The sequence below is a fragment of the Panthera leo genome, chromosome C1 (assembly GCF_018350215.1).
Source record: "Panthera leo isolate Ple1 chromosome C1, P.leo_Ple1_pat1.1, whole genome shotgun sequence".
Taxonomy (NCBI): domain Eukaryota; kingdom Metazoa; phylum Chordata; class Mammalia; order Carnivora; family Felidae; genus Panthera; species Panthera leo.
Genome location: NC_056686.1, coordinates 71,461,386 through 71,485,051, shown reverse-complemented (window position 1 = coordinate 71,485,051; position 23,666 = coordinate 71,461,386). Strand labels below are relative to the sequence as shown.

Here is a 23,666-nt window from a genome sequence, read left to right as displayed (position 1 = left end):
CATGTTAACCATGAATTATTCTCCAGCCTCTAAGGAAACCATCCATACCACCTCATACAATACCAGAATTAGGCCATCCTTTGAAATAACGACATGCAAGAGAAACAGATTAAATTTGCCACCACCTTCCTGCAAAACCATTCCACTAGTGTTTCTAGTGCTATTAAAAATCACTATCTCTCCTTATTTTTATCTTTCAAAATGTCATATTAGTCCAGCAATCTGTAAGAATATTTCTAGATCTGGGGCACGTGGAGGGTTTAGTTGGTTGGGCATCTGGCTCTTGATTACGGTTCAGGTAATGATCTCATGGTCATGGGGTCCAGCCCCACATTGGGCTCTGTGCTAGGCATGGAGCCTGCTTGGGATTTTCTCTCTCCTTCTCCCTCTGCTTCTCCCCAACATGCATGTGTGTGCACATACACTCTCTCTCTGTCTCTCTTTCTCTCCCCACCCCCCCCCCTCTCTCTGAAAGAAAAAGAATATTTCTAAATTTACTTTTCATTTATGATCACTGGATGCTGCAGTTGAGGCCCACTATTACTCAAACACTATCTGTCTGCAGATGTTAAAAAAGGAAGCTTTGGAAATATGTTACAACAGCCATTCCCTTTTAATCTCTTTCTGAAGTGGAATTAAGTTCAAAGCTGTGACCACAAATCCAGAGGTGACTCATCATACAGAGTTCAACCAAAAAATAAATAAATAAATAAAATAAAAACCAAAAAATGGCAATTGGAAGCTAAATGAAAGGTGTTGAATCTATTACATCTCGTGCACATTTTCTAGTCACTCATTTGTTTTTCCATCCACATTCTGGCAAGTGATAAGAGCTCAAGATAGCTCACATGTAGTTGTAATATCAGTAGCAGTAATAATACCTTTTCGGTGTGAAAATCATGTTAATTTAATTTGAGAAGTCTAAGTTACTGGGTTTTAAACTTTAGTATGCCCAAGGATCACCCAAAATGCACATTTGAATGCACGTCACATTCCTGAGGTTCACCAGGAGAAATTCTGATTCAACAAGACTAGGAGGATGGAGCCCAGGAACCACTGCATGGTTTGGATGCAGGTAATCCACAGATCACACTGTGAGAAACACTGGCTCTGTCTGGAATCCACAGAGTGAACAGAAAATGCCACCTGCTATCATTCAGAATAATATCACATTGAGTAGAAATAACTGGCACTTCAGAGAAAAAGCTCTCGTGGGAAAGAAAACAATGCAGAATTCCACTAGATGATTGAAATACAAATGCTTATGAACAGCTAAATTTTCTCTAAAATGATGTATCTTTTTAGTGGGGGGGGGGTGCTTACAGAGTAAAAGATACATATCATGTGTTACATCTGGTGCCTTTCTCTCTGTTGATAACACTTGCCTATTAAAAACAATGTATCTGAAGCAAGTTCTAATTCTCATTAGGCGTAAAGGCCATCAGACTTGAATAGAAAAGTCTACATTTCTTCTGAGCTCTACCATCCTCTGGCTTGAAAATAAACATGATACTAAATTCTTCAAGTAGGAATAGTGGAAGGAGGAAGGAAACCCAGATCTCTGTTTGGGTAAGAAGTTTGGTCCCATCCTTCAGCTTGTTAGGGAGAATTTGAGAAGGGCTTCTGGAGAGCAACCAAATGTGATTAAAGTCAGAGATTCAGTAACCAGTGTTGATTGCACAGGATATGGCACAAGTGTTGATGGGCAACTCTTCATTGCTCTTCACTAAAGGTTGAGCTCTGAGTAAGTGTGTCTTATAGGAAATTGCCTCTGGAGACTTTAGGAGTATTTTAATAGTTACTGAAATGTTGAAATGCATTGCTAAAAGATTATTCATTCATTCAACATTTAACAAATGTGTATTAAGCATCTACTATCTGCCAAGCACTGCTGCAAAACACTGCACAAACGGCCAGTGGTGTAACTGTGCCTCTCTGGAAGCTTTTCAATAATCGTCTGTCCTTCCGGGATGACTTGGATACTTCGACTTAATCGAATTCAAGTAGTATGTCAATCGCCCAAGGGATCAAAATATATATAATGGAAAGGTAAAACTATGTATATTACTTTCTGAATCAATCAAAGACTATCAGCTAGTGGCCTTTTCCAGCTTCTTATCCCATCCTTCCTTTTAAATGAGCACATTGCCACTTGGAATAGTCATTTCTCAGCTTCCTTTGTACTAGTTATAACAGTGAAACTAAGTATTACCAATGAGATAAAAGTGGAAGTTCTGGCTGTGAAATCCAGGATCTGGACTGAAAGGGAAGAGTTGTACCCTTTTCCCTTTCCTGAATTTTACTGCTTGAAAAGGGGATGTGATGGTTGGAGCATCCAGCAGCTATTTTATACCACGAGGACAAGGGCTAGATCCTAGGTATGGCAGAGCAAAAAGCTAGAAGGACCCTGGACTCCTGATGACACTATAACCTCAAAACTCTCCTATCAGAGAGAAATAAACTCTTTAAAATCTCTTTGGAGAGCAGGTAGTTTCTATTATAGCCAAATTTAGTCCTGATTGATGAAGGCTGTTCGTGTTCATTAGGCATTAGGAGAAAAATTCAAGCTGTCAAAACAACGGAGATTTATTGGTCCCCATAGCTCTAAAGTAATGCGGACTTTACAGTAGGTTTGATTGATCTGCTCAATGATGCCATCAAAGAACCAGATTCTTTTGTCTCTCTTCTTCACCTTACACAGATGCACTTCACCATAAAGCTGGCTCCTATTCAGGGCAGCACAGTGACTGCCAGCAGCTTTCTGACTACATGCTTGCTCACCTGTATTCAGGAAGAGAGACATTAATCTTCTTAGAAAAGTAAGGACGCTTCCTTCGAATCTTGTCCGTTCTTATTAGTCTGAATTGGGCGTCTGCCCATCCCTGAACCACTAACTATAAACAAGGGGTGAATTACACTGGAGCTACAATTCCCTGATTGCACAGAGGCCTGCTGAGACACTGCAGCAAACTCATGGGGGGGGGGGGGGGGCCCATGGCCTATTTTAAATTTTCAAAAATAGCACAGATGTACCTGTCAGACATCACACACAATTCTACTGTTAGATTGCTTGGACCTAACTACTTAATAAACAAAAAGTGTCAGGGTATTCTTTGGACAGGAGTATTGTGTTTATTTTGGTTGTGATTAGGTTTTGTTGGCCTCGAGGCACCATGAAAACATTACTGAGACACGACGCATTCTGAACCAAGAAAGGAGTCCCTGGCCTAGAGTCAAGGGTAGAATTAATTTCCCCTTATTATGTGGGCTACACTGGGCTGTGTGGATATGCAAATGAAAAGTGGGGTAGTTAGGAAGATAGCAAAGAATAGATGTGGGGGAAGCAAATCCTGAATTGCTCTGAAGGAGGGAATTGTCTTTATTTAGGAACATACAACTCCTTTGGGGTGAAAGGTGGGATCCTTGAAGGCTTGGGGTCGCCAGACAATACAGCAAGAGAGAAAGCAAAAACAAATGTCCTTTGTTAGAAGCACTAGGAACGTGGAGACAGGGAGAGAGAATTAAAAAGGGAGTGAGGAGTGGCCTGAGGCACAAGGCAAGGTTGGCAAGTCTTTGAAGAACACCAGAGTTCTCTATTCTAAGTGTTCTTATTACTGCAGTACTCCAACCTGCCAAACTTGAGAAAAATCTATTACCCTATGTGAATAAGATTTTTTGAGGCAATCAAAGGAAGCCTGAGGTCCCTGTTTATGTTGCCATGGTTTAAAAGAAGGGTAGCACCTATAAAATAACTGTACCTCTGAATGGATCTAATTCACTGGAAGCTAGGACGAGAGATAACATGAGAATATAAGCTGCCTCCTTTCCCCTCTCACTCTTTATTTACCCCCAAGATTGGTAGAGATTATGGAGAGGGCACAGAATACTGGTTCTCGATCCTGTCTACATAGTAGAGATACCTGGGAGAAGTGTTTAAATAGAAATACTGTTGTTTTATCTCCCTCCAGACCAACTAAATAAAAAATCTCTATGGTTGGGGTCCAGAAATCTGTACTTTTTAAAAAGCTCCCTGGATGATTTTAGTGTGTAACCAGGGTTGAGAACCACTGGTTCTCTATAATGTTACACAAATCAAGGAATAAGGTGCAAGACACTCTCATCTAGATCTTGTAGAGAAAAGAGACCCCCTTAAAGTGGACGTGGAGGAGGAGATAGGAGAGGAGTTGGTGTTGTTCCTTCTTGTCCCACTTAAATTCTCTCCAACAAACTAAGACCAATAGAAAAGCCTGGACTGAGGCAGGAGAGCTAAGATCTAGTCCTCACTTTGCAGTTCACTAACTTTGTGTGCTTTTAGGTAAGTCAGTTTTTCATCTCTCTGAATTTCTGTAAGGGGCACCTGGGTGGCTCAGTCAGTTGAGCGTCTGACTCCGGCTCACATCACGATCTCCCAGTTCAGGAGCTCAAGCCACACGTAGGGCTCACTGCTGTCAGCGCACAGCCTGCTTCACATCTTCTGTCCCCCCATCTCTGCCCCTCCCCTGCTTGCATGCACGCTCTCTCTTTCTCAAAAATAAATAAACATTAAAAAAAGGAGAGAAATGGGCTTGATAATTTCCAAATTCGTGCCTAGTTCTCAAACTTATGATTCTCAGTAGTCTATAAAATGACACCACTTCCCCAGCTGCTCAGATTATTTTATCAACATTCACTGTCTGACACTAGCAAAGGCCATATCCAGAAGGAAACAAGGTTTCTCCCCCACCCCATTTCAAAACATAAAACTTGAAACACAGAAAGCCAGGTAACTCCCCACACAAGAGTAGGAAAAATGAGGATGGCTGTTTTCTCTGTTAGCCATGGTTTGGTTGTAGTCATTTACAGGGTATTTTGGTTTCTGGGAAAAGATATATGGGGATAACAGCTGTTTTCTTAAACACTAATCTCTTTCTTTTCAGGGCTCTTGTTAATTCAGAGGAAGAATTGAAGAGTAAATAGTATACTTATTTGGAAATTTGATTTCTTTCTTTTTCTGGTTAATTTTCCTCCTCTTTCCCATAACCATCTGCTCTTTTCCTAAAATATAAATAAATTTGATGACTTTATTCTAAAAACACTGGTTTTCAACCAGAGGCAACTTTGCCCCCAGGGGACATTTGGTAATATCTGGAGATATTTTTGTCACAGCATGGTGGGTGGGAGAGTGGATGCTGCGGGTGTGTAGTATAGTACGTAGAGGACAGGAATGCTACTAACCATCCTACAGTGCACAGGAAGCCCCCATAAACAAAGAATATCCAGAGTGCTGAGGTTGAGAAACCCAGTCCTAAAATATGAATGAGATTTGTCAACCCTATTTCACAGAAATTGTGATTTCTGAGCACATGATAGTTAAGGTGCTTATGCCTGATGAAGGACAGGAGTGACTCCTGAACATCAAGTAGCCCGTGCTAGCAAGAGTGTTTTTCAGGAGCCAGGAATTAAGTAGCTATATACAGTACCAACGTTTATTAGATTTTTGTGTAACATACTATTTTCAGGTATTGGAACCACTTAGGCAAAACCACACGGGCAAAAACGTAATAAATATGAGATGATTATAGAAACTGAGTAAGAAGGCCACATGTAATTGCCTTCGTGGGTACAGAGCCTCTAGAGATTTTTCCTTTTGTTATGTTTATCTACTTATTTTGAGAGAGAGAGAAAGAGAGTGCACGTGTGGACTCGCATGACTATGGCAGGCACACAGAGAGAGGGAGAGAGGGAATCCCAGGCAGGCTCCATACTGTCAGCACAGAGCCTGATGTGGGGCTTGAACTCACTAACCATGAGATCATGACCTGAGCCGAAATCAAGAATTGGATGCCTGAGCTACCCAGGCACCCACCTCTAGAGATTTTCATTACCAGCCTTTGAAGGAAATGGAGTTGGAGCTTCTGGACCTGTGATGTCCAGACTCCTTTACTGACAAATTCAATGGAGGGTAAGCAGATTTTGTTTCAAGTATGTATGTTTTAAAAAAAAAAAAAAAAAAAAAAAAAAACACTGAAGGGGTCACCAGGGTGGCTCAGTTGGTTAAGGAGCCAAGTTTGGCTCAGGTCATGATCTCACAATTCGTGAGTTCGAGCCCCGCGTCAGGCTGTGTGCTGATAGCTTGGAGCCTGCTTCTGATTCTGTGTCTCCCTCCCTCTCTCCCCCTTCCCCGCTCGTGCTCTTTTTCTATCAACAATAAATAAACATTAAATTTTTTTAATTAAAAAGATCTGATGAACCCATGTCACTATCATATAGGAAAAAGGAGACAAGTAAGATGTGGCAGAGAGGGGAGAAAGAAGACTTCAGTCTTTTTTATTAGCTTTATTGAAATATAATTTCCATACAATAACACTTAATTTTCATACACTTCACACTTTAAATGTACAATTCAATGAGTTTTGACAAAAGTATATGGTTGTTTTAAGTTCACTAGAATCTTAACTTTTCATAGTTGGTTCTTTTACAAAAAGCTTGTGTTTTATGATTTTCTTCATAATTAGTTTTTTGTTTATAATTTAAAAATATGTTTCTAGAAGAACTGTCTGAAATTATATACTCCTACCTCACCTCATTTTGTAAAAGTGGCTTACAAAGATGCATGAAGGATAGCATAATAACCAGAAATAAAACAGAAGATTTAAAGGGAAAACAATGATTTAAATAGGTGCCAAGTTTAAGAATGCAGACCATGGATTCTCATTTCATTCTTGACATATAGGACAATCAGACTTTAGGCTTCCAGTTAGTATGAAAAGGGGAAAGCGTTTCCACGTTTTCTTGGCATGTTTGAGAGCATCAGTGAATTTAGGCTCCTCTTTAGCAAACCCAGTTGCCACCCTTCCAAGAGTTCTTGAGTTTCATAAGCCCACTGAAGGTTAATCCCCAATTGTTGTCTGCCATGAGGAAGCAAAAGTTATATGAGCCAAATTTTAAACCTAAAGTTATCTGTGTCATTAACAAAGAGGCTGTAGGGCTACTTAAAGTAACTTTAATGAAAGCCAACTCATACTAACATCCAGGAACCAAGTCTTCTAAAACTGTGAAGTCTCCTGTGTAGGGCAGTGGTTCGCTGGAACCACCTCCTACCAGCTTATGAAAGCCAATTGTTAAATTTTCAGGAATTTTGCTGGTTGTTAAACACAGCCATTATTAAAAATTAAGTTATGTAGGGGTGCCTGAGTGGCTTAGTCGGTTGAGCATCCTACTCTTGATTTTTGGCTCAGGTCGTGATCTCACAGTTTGTGGGTTCAGCCCCTTGTTGGGCTCTGTGCTGACAGTGAGGAGCCTGCTTAGGATTCCCTGTCTCCCTCTCTGTCTCTGCCCCCCCCCCCCCCGCCCTGCTTTCACTCTCTCTCTCTCTCAAAATAAATAAATAAACTTAAAACATTAAATTATGTGAACTTAAAACTAAATAAATTATACTAAAAACAATACTAAAAACTTATCACTTCCTAATTCCTGTACTACATTTTACCATTCATTAGCTGTGCTCTTAAAGGTTATTTACATCTGTTGTGTACATGCATGATGGTAATATTCGATAATGGCATGCCATTGCATATCTCTTCCCAACTCTGTATTCAATAATGTTATGTTGGTAACTGGGAATTGGCAACAGTGGGAATGTGTGCATCACAAAAATCAACTTAATTTAGCTTTTTATTGATTGTCCCGACATAAGAAACTGATGGAAGAAATTTTAATCCCACAGATTAAACTTAAAAGTGTGTCACTTGTATAGCCATTACAGTGAGGGAGTATTCTTCCAGTATTCAAAAGCTATTATGTAATTCAGCAAAGAAGTCACCCATATCATCAACAAACAAACGAAGTTCCAATGTATGTTTTCATTGTTTCCCTTGTCTCATTAGGATAAACAAAAATATCAACCAATAGCCATGTTGGAACTACACTGGTTTGTCAATTGCAACACTAGGTTGGCGTCAGATGCACGAGCTCTGCAAAAAATCAACAGAAGAATTCTGTTGTGAGAATCAATTGGCAATACAAAATTTACAGTAAGGAATATTAACTGTTTTATTATTATTTATAAATTGTGTGCTACCTATCCTTTATACCAGTAAAATTTATAATAAACTTATGTGGGTATATTATGCATATATTTTCCCCTACATTTACCAACACACTACTTCCTGGAGCTAAAAATCTCAGAGTACCGAACATACATTAAAGATTTTTTTTTTTTTAACCACCTAGTCTAAGAGTATACATTCAGGTAGAGTGATGTAACTGGAGGTCCCAATGATGAATTTCTTCATCTTCTTCCAGAAGGGGGCGGGGGGGGGGGGGGAGCTCTTTCATGAGGACAGATTCTTCTCTAACCCCTAGGCAACCCTTTCACAAATGGGTTTGTGCCCAGCAGACTGGGCAGAGGATTTTGAATGACTCAAAGCAAAGCAGTCACAGTTATTGCAAAAGAAAATTTAAATGTATGCCCTGCTGATGAGATAACTAAGGAATATTTACTCACACAGAAAATAAGCATTAATCCACCAGTGCTAGGGTCAGAGTGAACAGGGCTGATTCTGGATGTCATTGCAAGGTGTGTGTTTGGCCATTTCTTATCTCTCACTTTGGAGCCTGCCCCTCTGCTGCTCTAGAAGCAATAATGCCTCTTTACCCACTGTTTTTTTTTTTTTTTTTTCCTATCCCCAAAGGCTCTACTCATCTTTCATCTACTTAAAGAACATAACAGCCAGCTTTAAAGAAACCAATCCATGGAGTTCAGTAGCGAACTCAGATGGCTTCAGGAGCCAGACCTTCTCCATCTAAAGTGCATTTAAATGCAAACTGTAAAAAATATATGCATGTTAAATAAGTTGTATCTACAGGAAAAATTAGCCCAAAGGCTGCCAGCTTGTGAGCTCAGAGTCTAGTCTTTTTTTTTTTAATTTTTATTTATTTTGGGGCATCTGGGTGGCTCAGTCGGTTAAGCATCTGACTTCGGCTCAGGTCATGATCTCACGGTTTGTGGGTTTGAGCCCTGCATCAGGCTCTGTGCTAACAGCTCAGAGCCTGGAACCTGCTTCTGATTCTGTGTCTCCCTCTCTCTCTCTCTCTCTGCCTCTCTCTCTCTCTCCCTCAAAAAAAATAAACATTAAAAAAATTTTTTAAATAAAAAATACATATTTATTTTGAGAGAGAGGGGGCGTGCATGTGCATGCACCAGCAGGGGAGAGGCAGAGAAAGAGGGAAAGAGAGAGACTCCCAAGTCGGCTTCACGCTGAGTACCTGACTCGGGGCTCGATCTCCTGACCGTGAGATCATGACCTGAGCCAAAATCAAGAGTCGGACACTTAACCAATTGAGCTACCCAGGTGCCCCTCAGAGTCTAGTCTTTCAAGGGATGTTGGAGAGGTGGTAGTTTGACAGGAAAAAGGTGGGAACTTGGAGGTTGAGGTACCTAGACTTGAATCCTGGATTTACTGTCTTGACATGTGACCTTGGACAAATCATTAAATTTCTAAGAACTTTGGTTTCCTCATGCATAAAAATGAATTGTTGTGAGAAATAAATGAAGAATAGATGAACCACCAATAAATAGAAGATAGCTCAATAAATGCTGCAGTTGTTTCCTGCTATCCAATGACACAGGGAACCTGAAAGATCACCAAGCCTCCAGTACCCAAGGGAGTTAATTTTCGAAGGTGAGATTAGGGTGCAGGTATCTGGGGAAGCATAGTCAGGGCATGACTTCAGTAGCCAAAGAGGCAACAAGATATACCTTGGATACAACATACAAGGACTAGACTGTGGGAGATCTGCTTCTGCGACAGAGCTAGTCTTAGAGAATGCATGGGCAGGGGTAAGAAAGGAGATAGGATCCCAGATTTTGCCTTTTGGAAGGGGTGCTTTGGTCTGAATTTCTTTCCTCTGCACCCCTGAAATTAGAAAGTGAGGACTGTAACTCACCCAGAGGCTCTCCCTTGTTCCTCCTGCGTATACGCTTCTCCCCAGCCCTTCACAGAGCTCAGAGCAGTCCCCCCAGTGTGGGAGTTTTTCCCAGCCTTCCACAGAAACCATTGTTTTTGAGGATCCCTTCGAGAAATGGTTCATACAGTTTATGGTTGTAGTTTGAATAACAGAAGTCTTTCATCCCCATATTCAAGTGGGCCTTATGATCTGAACAAAAGGAGCAGCTCCAAATAGGAGAGAGAGTTGTGGAGAAAATGGCAGCTAGCTTCGAAAGGAATATTTGGCATTGAAAGTTGGTCCAGCTTTAACTAAAAAGAACCATGTCACTTCAGTTTTAGGATATGTACAGCCCATCAATTCAGAGAGGATGTTTAAAAGACAGCCTCTCTCAGGTTCTGTTCATTTTGAGTTGATCCACTGTAAGACTATAAAAAAAAATGAAAACATAATAGTTCTAGAATGTTATCCATGGTTATATTGACCCAGCCTTAAAAGGACTGCCTGGGCTTAATGCCTGGTATATTGTCAGCTCTCAATAAAACCTTGATGGATGTATAAACAAATGAGGGATTTTAGGTATCCAGTAGCAACAAGTAGTGTGCTTGAACATCATATATCATACATCTCAATAGAATCTATAATCCCTTTTAATATTGACTGTTTTGATACATTGAGATGGGTACATATGTATATTTCATAAAAGATCAATTGTGAGTGAGCCAACCGTGCTCTGAATATTTCCTAAACATCTCTAAATACCTTCTGTACACCTTTGCTTCAGTATTTGACCAATAAGTCCTAAACCGTTCTGTGAAACAACATAGCCCAAGAATTTTTTTAAGTAATTGATGTAATACAAAGAAACCATGAGTAACAAGTGGGAGAATGTAGCTGTCTTCCAGTCCTTTGAATGAGAAAATTCCCAGAAACGTTAGGACTGCCGGAAATGCCTGGTTGTTAATGCAACTAGCCATGCAAATTCTCTTGGGCTGAAAGCCAGACATTTCCCACTCTATTTTGTGACAGCTCTACTCTGGGGAGCAAGGCTGATTCCTCCAAACCCGCAGCTGTGTAACAGACCACGATGATGCAGCCAAGATGGTCCTCAGAACCATTTCCACTCTGCCGCGTGCCTTCTTCAGTAAGGGGGTGTCTGTAATAGAAGTGAAGTTGACTTTCTTTTTACTGCTGGCATCGCCTTCGTGTGCTTGTCCTGCTTTAAATTATAGATTGTCATCTCCTAAAGGCAGAGTCTGCAACTAAATTATCCTTGGGTGTCTTTCTCTTTGCCACCTCTCACTGCCATCGTGTCTAGCCCAAAGGGGGCCTCTGAAAAGGACTGTTGGATTGAACTAAACACCATTTGTGTCCAATCCCAATAATACTTACTATGTTTTGCACAAAATGGAATAATTATTTTGGGAAATGGCAAAAGTCAGAAATGGCACGTTAGAGCAGGGACTTGACTTCCCAGATCTTCCAAGCCATGTAGGACTCATAGATATTATCCAGAGTCTAGGGTCTCTCGGGAATTTAGAGTGTCTATAGAGGGTTTCGGTGCTTTCTCCTTTCCCTTCTGGCTTGGGGCACAGTGAGAAGCAGGAAGTACATCCCCTGGGGTTCAAAGAACACTTTACACAGCATTCTGCAGCAGTACACCACCTCCACCCTTTTAGGAAAAATGTTGGCACATAGAACTAAGCAGCCAACAGCCACATTCTCAAGATATTTGAAATGATGCTCATCTTTTAACAAAGGCTTCTGTGCACCCACAAAGAGGAAGCAAGATCTCCTCCCCTCACTGTGACTGCATCTTCCTCCTTGGGAGCCTGAGCTCTCTGAGGCGATGCCCTGCCAGGCAGGCCACATGAGCACATCCTCACAGTGCCAGTTCCAACAACAGAGGAAAGATGTTAGAGACATGTCTTCTGAATCTTTTTCTGTGTGTTCCCCTCCAAATGGGGAGCTGCGCACCCTGCCTTGTGTGTATATATGTATTTCCTGAACCCAGCTATAAATAAATGGCAAGCTTTCTTATTCAGACAATAGCAACATATATGAGAAAGGAAAACAATCACTCTCACAGGAAAAGAGAAACCTGTTCTTTGTTCCAAAACACAGAAACTCTGTGTTTAGAATCAGAACCTTTAGCTTTTTCAAGAAAAAAAACAAACAAACAAACAAAACAATGTATTTTTTGCTTATTACTTACAGTTACCACTTCCTAAATCCTTTTCATTTAGAAAGACTATGCCTGGCATTGCTTTTGTGTTTTCTCCTTTCCACAGTTAAACAGAACTACTCACTGCTCCAAATGGGACCTGTTCTATTATTAAAAGTCATTTCTTTTGGCACATTTTTAACCTGTCTTAAAATGATAACCATGGGACCTTGATAAATTGATTGAAAAACTTTTCCTAAGGTGGCTTTGTTAAGACATTTATTTTAAGAATAACTCTCAGTAGAATTCATTGGTGAGTTACTTTATCTATTCCCAGTATTAAATTATTTCCCCACCAAGGGTGTTATTATTCCTTTCCTGACAGTAATGAAAAAAAAAAAAAAATGAAACTATCCTCAAACAATGCTATGTTGGCTACTGGCTCCGATGTCAGTAATTTTGAGAATACTCCCACCAGAAGCTATAAATTATAAATATAAGGTCCGGAAAAGAGAGAAACACCAAAGAGTGAGGAAAAGCAGTGATTACAGTTTCAAATAAATGTCAACAAAGCAAACACATAGGCACCAAGGGGGCAGGATTGTTCACTCAAGGAAGTGAGAGTGGGGGATGGGAGAGAGGGTGGAAAGAGATGGAACCCAAGTAAATAAAGCACACCACGAAAGGAAATCTACAGTCTCCATTACTCAGAAGAAACTGGGCACTTTCTGAAGTAGGCACAACCTTGGAGATTTTAGTTTGTTCCCTCACTGATAAACAAGAAGTCAGCACTGATAACGATCCCTGATAACACTTCCTCTGGAATGTACAACATTCCATGTTTCTACTTCATTGTCACCACCGGACATGCATGAGTCAGACTGCGAGGTAGGAAAATTGGCCGGGCTGCTCATGGGACCATTGAAGGTATAGTCAGGCCTATTGGTGTGATTTTGCCATGCTTCTTTCTCTTTCAACTCATCTCAGGAGGGATAGGTGATTTCTTTACCTTTGGATAAAGAATGCAGCAAATCATCTGTACAGCAGATGGAAAACCAACTGGCAGTTATCTAGTGCTTATGAATGGTGGGAGCAACTAGCCTAATGTGATAGACTAAAATGGGCTGCCCACAATTCTCCCAGTTGATTAGAAAATCGGGTCAATGGAAATATTCAGTTTTCTGGATTTTGTTTTCTTTGTGTCTGAGCTTGACCAGGTAACAATGGCTGTACATACCATGTTTTTTAAGGATCTTTGGGAAGTCCTTGAATCACTGAGGTCCCACTTAGTAAACCTCTGGCCCAGGGAACTGTCTCCCGGTGGTCTGGAAGAAATCCTAAACTTCTCAGATAAACTGTATCTAATCCACGTGAAGGATGACAGTCAGTTCTAACTGTAAATGAGCAGACTAACCATCTTGGCCCACCTTCAACAACACACAACAGAGATTCAGACGTCATGCAGTCCTATTCCCTGCACCCAGAAAGAAACATGCTGGCCAGACTGACTAAGAGAAATTGGTGAGAAGTTTTATAAATCCTAGTTTTTGTCTTGCGTTTAGAGATAGCTCCACTTGTATCTTGAAGAAATCAATCTGCTTATTGAGCTTCTGGACTATTTCACTAAATCACAGGTCACAAACTGACAGAGACATGTATGTGTTCAGTTTGATATACATAAGGTTTTTTCTTTTCTTTCTCTGTTTTAATGCTTTCAGGTCTAGTTTGCCCCAGGTCCACCACTTCCTATTATCTTACATCCAAAATCATTTGGGTTAGGACCACAGGGTATAGTGTCCTATTGTACAGCATAAGGAAAAAGACAAACATTGGCCTCACTGGTTTAGCCCGGTTCACATTAACAAATGAATTGTGTTTCTTTTTCTGGATGTAGACCGTACCTCATTTTTATACATGCAGTTGTTCACATACATAATTGTGAACATCTCAGTATACTCTTGAAGTTTGCTATATCCTTTGAAAGGGGTGAAGAAATGAATCAATTAGTTGCAAGCATATTTTGATCACCTTCTAGATGCCAAATGACTTGCAAGAAACAAAGAGGGAAAGGTGCACATTTATTACACATTGAATATGTACTAGGAACTTGTGCTAAGCACTTTATAGACATAATCTCTTTTGCTTTGTCTTTTAAAATAGCCTTCAGAATTACTCTATAGGAAATAGGCATGACATTGTCATCCCATTTTACAGTTGAGGAAAATGAGCCTTGGAGAGCTTAAGTGACTTGTTCAAGGTCACACAGTTAGTGTATAGCAGAGCATGGATTCAGACCTACCTTTCTGATTGCAGACTAGAAACTTGACCCCTACTTGGCTGGTCATGCTGCCATAAAATACTATTAGCTTATTAAGGGCTTTATATTATACGTTATATTATATATATACATTATATACATTATCTTCATGTACTTTCACAATAAGTGTATCGAAGGCTATTATTATCCCAGTTTTATAATGAGGAAACCAAGAAGTCAAAAAACAAACAAAGAGCTTAAATTTACATTTAAAGCCTAGAGCTGAGACTCAAACCCAGGGGTCACTCCAGAGTTAATGGTTTAATGTGCCCCCTCCCATACAGTGAAAGCTACTATTAATGTGTTTTGAAAGCAGCCAAAAAGAAAGTCTGCATAAGGTGTGTTTACATAGAAATTCATAATAGAAGAGAGCTACTTGGATATGCATTGTTTTTCTCTTAAATAAGCCTCTCCATTTTATTTCTGGACATACCCACTTTATAAAGAGGGCTAAGTTGAATATGTTTTTAATTTGCTGAGAGTAGTTACACTTTAGGAGTGTCTTTAACTTCTCATTTTTATACACTTTTTCTTCATTTTTATTTTTTAATTTTTATTTCATTTTTGAGAGAGAGAGCATGAGATGGAGAGGGGCAGAGAGAAAAGGAGACAGAGAATCCAAAGCAGGCTCCATGCTGTCAGCACAGAGCCCAGCATGGGGCTCAAACCCACAAGCCGCAAGATCACAACCTTAGCTGAGGTCTGACACTCAACTGACTGAGCCACCCAGGCGCCCCAGGAGTGTCTTTAACCTCTTAAATGTCCACATATCCAAGTAGATCTAAGATTTCTCAGTCAGGGCTCTAAAGAAGAACCAACCCATCGGATGACACCCTCTCTGGATCCATCCCTTTAGGGAACAATTTAAATTAAAAAGTGCAAGAGAAATGTCCAGTCAAGTCCTATAACTATACCAAACTGTACCATGTCAGGATAGGATTACATATGAAAGAAGAGTTAGTGATACCACAGGACAATAAATAATTAGTACCAAATGAGTACAGAAAAGGAGATGTTATAGTAGTTTATAGGAAAGTGAGATGTGCTGCAGCTCTGAGGTCAAGAAAGAGAGCAAAGTAAGATGATTAAGAAAGGTTTTGAGTTGCACAGATTTGGGTTTAAATCTACCTGTATGACTTTGAGCAAGTTATTTGACTTCTCTGTCAATCCTGTTTGTTCATCTATAAAATGGGAATTTTGAGACTAGATAATAAATTTTCAATGTTTTCCACGGTGCCCTGCTTGTTCTTATTGTAGTATAATTGTTTGCCAGTCTCCTCCATTAGCCTGTAACCTCTGCGAACACTGGATCTGTGTCTTACTCATCTTTGTCTCTCAGCCTTTGATACAGTGCTTAAGCTCATCCCCATTGCTGATGTTTCCTTCTGTGCCAAGGATATTCCATTATCAGATTCTTCTTGCTCTTTCCCGGCTCTTGACATATTCCACACTAGGAGAAGTGAGCAGTTGACCTGATTGGTGGGTCAGTAGGAGCTTACCATATGCCACCCTTCACATGGTATTTGGAATGAATTTTCTGCAGGGAACGTTCTGTCTCTTGCACTCTTCCATACTGTGAATCTTGCTGTCCATTGCTGCCACGAGTGAGTGGTCAAGGCTTCCGAATTCTGAGGCCTAGTAATATGAAGCACATTTCCATACAAATATTAAGGGATAAAGGGAGACCTGGCTGGAAAGGTAGATCAAGCCAGATTATGGAAAAGATATCGGTATACCGTTATGGCATGACATTTCAGCAAATTCCTTATAATGTATGGATATTGATAAAGAATGGAAAGAGTCTGCATAGCGAAGCCCAAAATATATTTAAGTTGTTGTGGGGTTGTTTTTTGTTTTCGTTTTGTTTGTTTGGTGTTTGGATATTTTTGTAGTGAGGTTGTGGTTGTTTTTTGGGTTTTTGCTTTCATTTTTTTTGAAAAGACGAGAATGAGATCAATTTTTAAATTTTGTGCAAAGTTCATTTTTGTGATTTTTTTAAACTATTTTTATAGTAAGGCATTAATAATCTCATCATTTGATGAATAGACCTGTTATATCAGGGTTTTTGTTTTTTTTTTAACCAGGTGTGGTCTAGGGACCATCTGCCTCAGAATTACCTGGAGAGGTTTAGAATGCAAATTTTCTGTGCCTCACTTCAAATCTGGCATACCAGAATCCCTGGGGATGAGACCTAGTGAGACCTAGGAATAGGAGTTTAACATTCTCAAGTGATTTTTATGTTTATTGTATTAAGGACATCACCTGTAACAGACAGGTTAATTCAATTTAAATGTATCTACCAGAGGAAAATGGGGGGCGGGCAGTTATTACTAAATCATATTATTGACCAGAATGATTACCACTAGGGACCCTTTTTCCTATAGAGCAGGGCAGCCCTTCTTACTCAGCCAAGAATATCATCAAAACCCCCCCGGGCCTTTGTATATGTGTCCATTTCATGTCTTATGAACAAAAACAAAAAATTATGGACAGTTTTAAAACCTTTTTAAAATTACACACAAATGCACACTTTCATAAAACAAAACAAAACAAGAAGAACCCTTCCAGCTCTTCCAAAGAATCATAGCTTCATCGAGTTTTCCTCCTGGGATTCTCAATGACTAGAGGAAATAGGCAGGAACTTGACAAGAACATTCTTAGGCATCCGTTGCAAGCTTATTCCCACACACTGCCTTCCTTCTGTTTGAAAGTGTGGGGAAATGCTCTGCTTAAACCTGCTTTGTTTCTCTTTATAGATCATGCAACAGATGAGTGACCACCGCTATGACAAACTCACTGTGCCTGATGACATGGCCGCGAACTGTATATACCTAAATATCCCCAACAAAGGCCACGTCTTGCTACACCGAACCCCAGAAGAGTATCCAGAAAGTGCAAAGGTAAAAAAACCCTCCTTCGTGGCCACTGCAGCTGAATAGGCCTCCATGACAGTCTTCCTGCCTAGGGAATTTTTTCATGATGGAGTGACAAATAACAGGCACTTCCTTTTCCTCTATACACATCAAATCATTATGAAAGCAGAAAGGATAATATAGGTCACAAGGAAAGTTTGATTTAACTCACGCTTCTCATTCATGTCATTGGTCACTAATGCGTGCACAGTAGTTGAGGTGATTGTGTCTGGTATTCAGAACTTTTCAAATAAGTACTTAGATCTCCCAAGTCTGTGCTCCAGCTCTGATTACACATACCTCCCCACACTTAAATACCCATTAAGCATAGATAGCTACAATTAGATGGTCAACTCGAATTGTTTTCAGACAAATGTGAGCTGCCCTTCCTCAAAACGTCATTAGCTTCTTATGGCAGAGAAGTATGAATGACCCAGAGGTGGGCGCTCATTGTCAGGGCTACAAAAAGAAGGGCTTTGGGCTGCACATCCCAGGTAGCAAAGGATCAGAAAGAGCAAAAAGAAAATATACTTGCAGTCAGGCACCTACCTGTCCCTCTAAGAGCCTCTGCATTTATGTGCCAACAAGGGAATTGTCCCTTGATATGGAATTCTTTCTGGTCTTAGAAGATGTTCCTTTGTCTTTCAGGGCATTCTGCCAGTCTCATTTGTATACTTTAGCAACTGCAGTTTACTTTAACCACGGAGACACAACAGTGCTCATCCATAGACCCTCCACATGTCCATATCTGTTTTAGGCATTTCAGCATCTTCAGCTCTGCCTGAAGGAATAAGATATTCATACTGAGCATTACACAAGAGCCTTTGATAACCACTCATCTTTTTTTACATCTAACTTAAAATTTTACATCTTTAAACATTTTAGAAAATGTTTTGGCTATCTTTTAAATATGTGATATTGTGTAATTACTAGGCTTATCTTAATTAGTCACCTTCTTGGCAGATTAAAAGAAAATGGTGGGGAGATACATAGATGATTTCTCTGTTTCCATGGCGGAAAGTGTGACGCTGAGGAAACTATAGGACCCCTTACCTCATACTGGGGCTTAACCAGCTCTCAGATGAATAGTGGGTCTCATATTTTATTGTGCCTCAGGTTTGTTAAAAAAGCATGTTCCTAGATCTAGAATCTGCACCCTAGAATCCTAGAGTCTGCAATACCAACAAGTACCTAGGTCACCACACTCACTTGGAGAAACACAGCTCCGGATCGTTCCTGCTTCTCCAGCCACAGTGATCATCTGACAACCAGACGATGATTAACCTCTTCTGGATTCAGTCCTGTGTCTATCAACAGTAACGATGATAGCATCCATGTTCACTGAGGCTTCCCCTGCTCCAGGCACTGGGCCAAGTGCGCTGCGTGCATTATCTTATTGATTCCTTACTGCGGCCCTGGGAGGGCGCTCTTGCTACTCTAATTTTACAGAGTAGTAACCCAAGGCTAAGAGGGGACATGGCATTTTGGTTGAAGTCACACTTGAGGTGGTGAGTTGACAGAACTGGGTTTGGAGCCCAGCTCTGGCTCCAGCACTCTTAATTAACCACTGTACTGAATTTTAAGGAGCAAAGTGCTTCCTGAAGAAGCATGGTAGATTGCTTTTAGACAGTGTGTTTTCAAGGGATTTTGTTGTTGTTTTTTTTTTAAATGTGCTTTGTTTGATCATCAGAGAACAATCTGTGGACTGTTAATTTGAAGTTTTGACACATGCTTTCTATTAGTGTCAAAAGATGCTATAAAATTCACACCTGTAATTTAAAAGCAGTTTGACCTGAAATACTTCATTTAAATTCTGTTTTGTCAGGTTTTTCCAGTGGTGTTGGTAAGGAAAGAAACATTAAAGTACAGTTAAGAGGGTTTTAAAGTGTGGAGAGGGAGAGTACTATTGATGCTGAAAACACTGCCACCGGCTTTCACGTATCGCTCAATCTCCCAGTGACAACGGCAGAGCGAAGGCATCTCTAGTAACAACCACATTTTTGACACATCTTTGCCTTTGAGGTTAAAGCATAGAGCTAGTGGTTAACCAGTGCTGCTAGCTCCATCAGTATGGCTGTGGGCACATATGTGGTCTAGATTGCATGTACATCTTGGGGTTACATGGCTGAGATGCCTAAACTTGCAAGCCACATTAATTCTCTGCACTAGGCAAGGAGGTGGGGGTAGGGTAAGACAGAGGCAGAGGCACAATCCTTCTTCTTTACCTTTCCTTGATTCCTGCTGCAGGTTTATGAGAAGCTGAAGGACCATATGCTGATCCCCGTGAGCCATTCTGAACTGGAAAAGGTGGATGGGCTGCTCACATGCTGCTCAATTTTAATTAACAAGAAGGTAGACTCCTGAGTTGAAGTCCCTCCCTTGTAGCCAGCAATACTGCACTCACAAGGCCGATAACTGTACCACTCCTATCGTGTTCATTGACAATCTACTGTGCCACTGTGCTACTAACTCTGGTTTACAAAAGTCTGATTCCAAGTTTGCTTCATTCTGCACCCCCCCCCCCCGCCCCTTGCGGTGGTACCTAAGCCGTGGGTTTTGCTAAATGAATTAAGCAATCTAGAAAATATAGAGCTAATGAATTATTGAACTGTGATTAATAATAGTAAAGAAACACTCATTTTAGTGTTTGTATTATTGGTGTGAAATATATATATGCTGTTTAGTTGCCAATATATGCTAAAGGGTATCTTCTTGATCAGTCAGATAGGCTGGGTTGTTTTGTGTTTTGTTTTTTGTTTTTCTCTGTATCATTAATCATCTTTGGTTCCTGAAAAATTCCCTCGTTCCTGGATCCTCTCCGTTTCCTTCTTTTTTTTTTTTTTTTTTTTCATCTGAACTCTGGAAATTTTGTTTCCAGTTATTTTCTTTTGCCTTTCCCACTTCTATTACCTTAGGTAAAATCCACGGTCTTGCCTTCTGGATACCTTCCTGCAGGCCTCCCCCATCTGCCACATCCGTCTCCTCTGGCTCGTGGCTACGTATTTGGCCACCACCTCCATTCTCCCCAGGAAAGGCAGACAGGTCCTCAGCAGAATTGTGACCAAAATCAGAGAGACTATTTGGGGAAGAGTTAACTACAAAGAAGCATATCCTGATGGGGTTTGCCCCAGATAACTAAATTCCATAAGTAGGACACCACAGCTAGGAAGGTAAATTCAGCTCCATAGGGTTGCTAGGATCGTAGATCAAGACACTTGGAAACACCATATGGGTACAATGTCTTAGGAAGTCTTTTAAGTCACATTCCATGAATTTTTGCTTTATCACTAGCCATTTACAGACCTTGGGGAATACTCTTATTTATTCCATCGGCTCATTTCTATTCCCACCCCCCCCCCCATCGTGACTCACCCTATTTCCAGCCTTCTACCCCCCTGCAATTATCCTGGTCTAACAACGTTATTTCTTTCAAAAGAGACATTGCATCTAAAAGTGATTATAGATGGTCTAGTGAGAGCCAGATGGAGCATGTACAGGAAGTGATCCGCTTGGTGCTTGAAACCGCAGACAATGGACAATTCTACTTTGAAATATCTATGATTATGTACTGTGGAATTCAATTAACACTTCTTTCCTCTCTAGCTTTTAAATTACACAACCTAAAACTGATGCCAGTCTCTTACAAAGAACAATGCCGCAGTGAAGGGAGAAATCATTGTCTTTTACTTAAACCTGAAAGAAACAGCCTCTTAGCAGGCCAAGGAAATGGTACTTTCCAAGGAATGGTGACTGATCCAGGCATGTTATCAAACTTCCTAGTCATCTCCACCTTTCCGGTATTGCCTGTAGCTTGTTGTTCAAGATTAACAATCAGGGAGATTAAAAAATATGACTGAAAGTCTTGCCCTGCTTACCTATGTATTTCTAACCAATCATTTCTTAGGTTTAGTGACCAAATGGAAGTGATAAGCCTCTGAGAAAACCAAGGCATCCGTAACTACTATCTGTCTTTTTCATTTATTTGATGATCTAATGCCAGGATTTGAAGAATTCCTTTCCTCTCCTTTTTGCTTAACTTTAAATTCATTTCACATGCAGATATCTTATATAGCATCCATGAATGAACCATATCTTAATCACTGTCATATTTGGAATTGTCTCATCATAGGTGAATAGTATGTTTTTACCAGAGAGAAAATGAATGTTACCCACATGCTCAAGTTAATAAGGAAAAATTGTCTTCCACAATTATGGTTGCTCTTTTGGGTTAAATCTGGCTCTAAGCTGGCAAAATCAGAACTTCTCCCTGGAAGAGTTCAGCGTCTCAGAAACAATCTGGGGAAAATTAACCTAGTCAGCCACATGAAGCTTACTAGCAAGTGGCATATAATTTTTAATATCTTTACTTCTGTCATCCCCAACTGAAGAACTGTATTATAGTCGATTGCAGGTAGTTAGATTTTTCTTCTGAACAATCTGTTCTGCAGAAGGCTGTTTTCCACCTTTCCTTTCCTTTGCTTGCCCTCTTTGCTCCTCTGTCTCAAGAAGTCACTTAGAATCTGTGTGCCTCTTCTACAGAATCTCATTCTATGCTATGTCAACTGACTAGGCTGTCTTCTTTGGACTCCCTACGTGATGATGTGAAAACCCAAAATATCTGCAGCATAGTAGTAGTATTTTTTGATGTTCTCGTAAGCATAATGTTCTCTTTTCAGAGGAAAGATAACCTGTTATTACATAGGTTCCCCTCTGGCCCGTTGTGATTTATAAGGATAAATAAACTAACAGAAGCTGCTCTTTGACATTGTGAAAACAATAGGAATTATATTAAAGTAAGGAAAAGTTGAGTCAGAATTACTTGGTCGGTAAGATTCAATCTAATAGGGGCAATATAGAGAAAGTACATTATTTAGCATTATTTCTTCAACTCTAATGAATCGCTATAGAAATCAGCAGGCAGATCTCTAATGTGTATTGATTGCTCTTTAAGCTACTGTGAACAGATTATTAAGGCTATCTCTTCATCTCTAAGGGGGAAATAGTCTGTAGATGAATAATGTGACTTATATAGAGTTGCATGTTAGTCTTTGTAATTATTTAATCTTTAACATTCTACAGAACTCAGACATGATTTCAACATGGTGTTAGATGTGTGCATTTTGATTTGCTGACCATCACATTCCAGCCAATGTATGGTTATCCACTCTGTGTGCCAAAACCAGTAAATGCCTTTCACGGCTCTTTAGTCCAGAGAAGTTCTGCACTGATTTTGGTCTCTTGTTGTCCTGATCCTACAAGTATACAAATCACGATGGAATAAAGTGTGAATTGTACTGTGACCAACAGCATGTGTCTCTTTTTTGCAACAAAAACTGCTGTAGTAAATGAAGTCACCATTGCCTTGCTGTCAGAGATGGGAAGTTTTCTCTGTTGTCCCATAATTAGAAATACTGTGCCTGTAAATCCACTGCCATCAAAATCTTGGGTTGAAACGATATTTGAAGTGATACTTCATACTTCAGGCACTAAAAAGTGTGCATGATACCCAGGCGAGGTCAGGAGATCTTGATTTCACATGTGCTCCTCCTTAAGGCTTCCTTTGTTCCCTTTCACTCCTAACTGTGGTCAGCACATTACACGGTTCAGTCATGGAAACCATGCAACAATTTTTTCCTGTGTTCATGCAAGAGTTTGGTTTTGTTTTTTGTTTGTTTGCAGTAAGCATCTTTTAGGAAATTTGAAGATTTTTTAATGAGTCTTTTTTATTTCCACCAATTTTTTTTCGAGCTGAAAGCAGCTTTATTGTTTTCCTTTTCTGATTGTAAAAATAACCACTCACTGTAAAAGTAAAATTCAAATAATACAAAAGAAACTATAAAAATAAAAGTAAAGAAAAAATACCCAAAATTTCGTAACCTAGAGATGCTCTTCTTAATATTTTGAAGAATATCCACACATCTATAAAGAGGTACAGATATAAATGTGGAATAATTTTACATAATTATGCAGTTCAGTAGCCCGCCTCCACTTAACAATAGATTGCAGGCATCTCCCCATGTCAATAAGTAGAGATCTACATCATCAATTTTAACAGCCCTGAATATTCTATGATACGGTTGTCGAAGCAGTTCTTTCTAATTTATATGGAGTGTTATATCACAGATGTTCAGTATGCCCATGTTGCTAGTAGCCCGGGGTCTTCAAGCCGTCAAAAATGTGCTGCTTATGAGGTTTCACACACACCCAGAGTCAGTTCAATCTGGTGTCTTCTCATGGTAACTAAATGGTACGTGCACTTGCTCATTAGAAGCACAGAGTAATTAAAATTCCTTGGAGACATCATTGTTGTACCATATCTTCTCAACTTGATTAGTTCTCCCTTATC

The 23,666-nt window shown here is 40.0% G+C and overlaps 1 protein-coding gene across 2 annotated transcripts in view; it reads left to right on the top strand.

The window, feature by feature from the left end:
- DDAH1 (dimethylarginine dimethylaminohydrolase 1) overlaps positions 1-22,620 on the top strand; it is a 135,997-nt gene extending 113,377 nt beyond the window's left edge. For both annotated transcript variants that reach the window (XM_042952598.1, XM_042952599.1), the window contains exons 5-6: positions 17,165-17,308; positions 19,568-22,620. In XM_042952598.1, the coding sequence (XP_042808532.1) occupies positions 17,165-17,308; positions 19,568-19,684 (261 nt within the window). In that variant the 3' untranslated portion in view covers positions 19,685-22,620. The remainder of the gene's footprint in view (positions 1-17,164; positions 17,309-19,567) is intronic.
- The last annotated feature ends 1,046 nt before the right edge of the window (positions 22,621-23,666 follow it).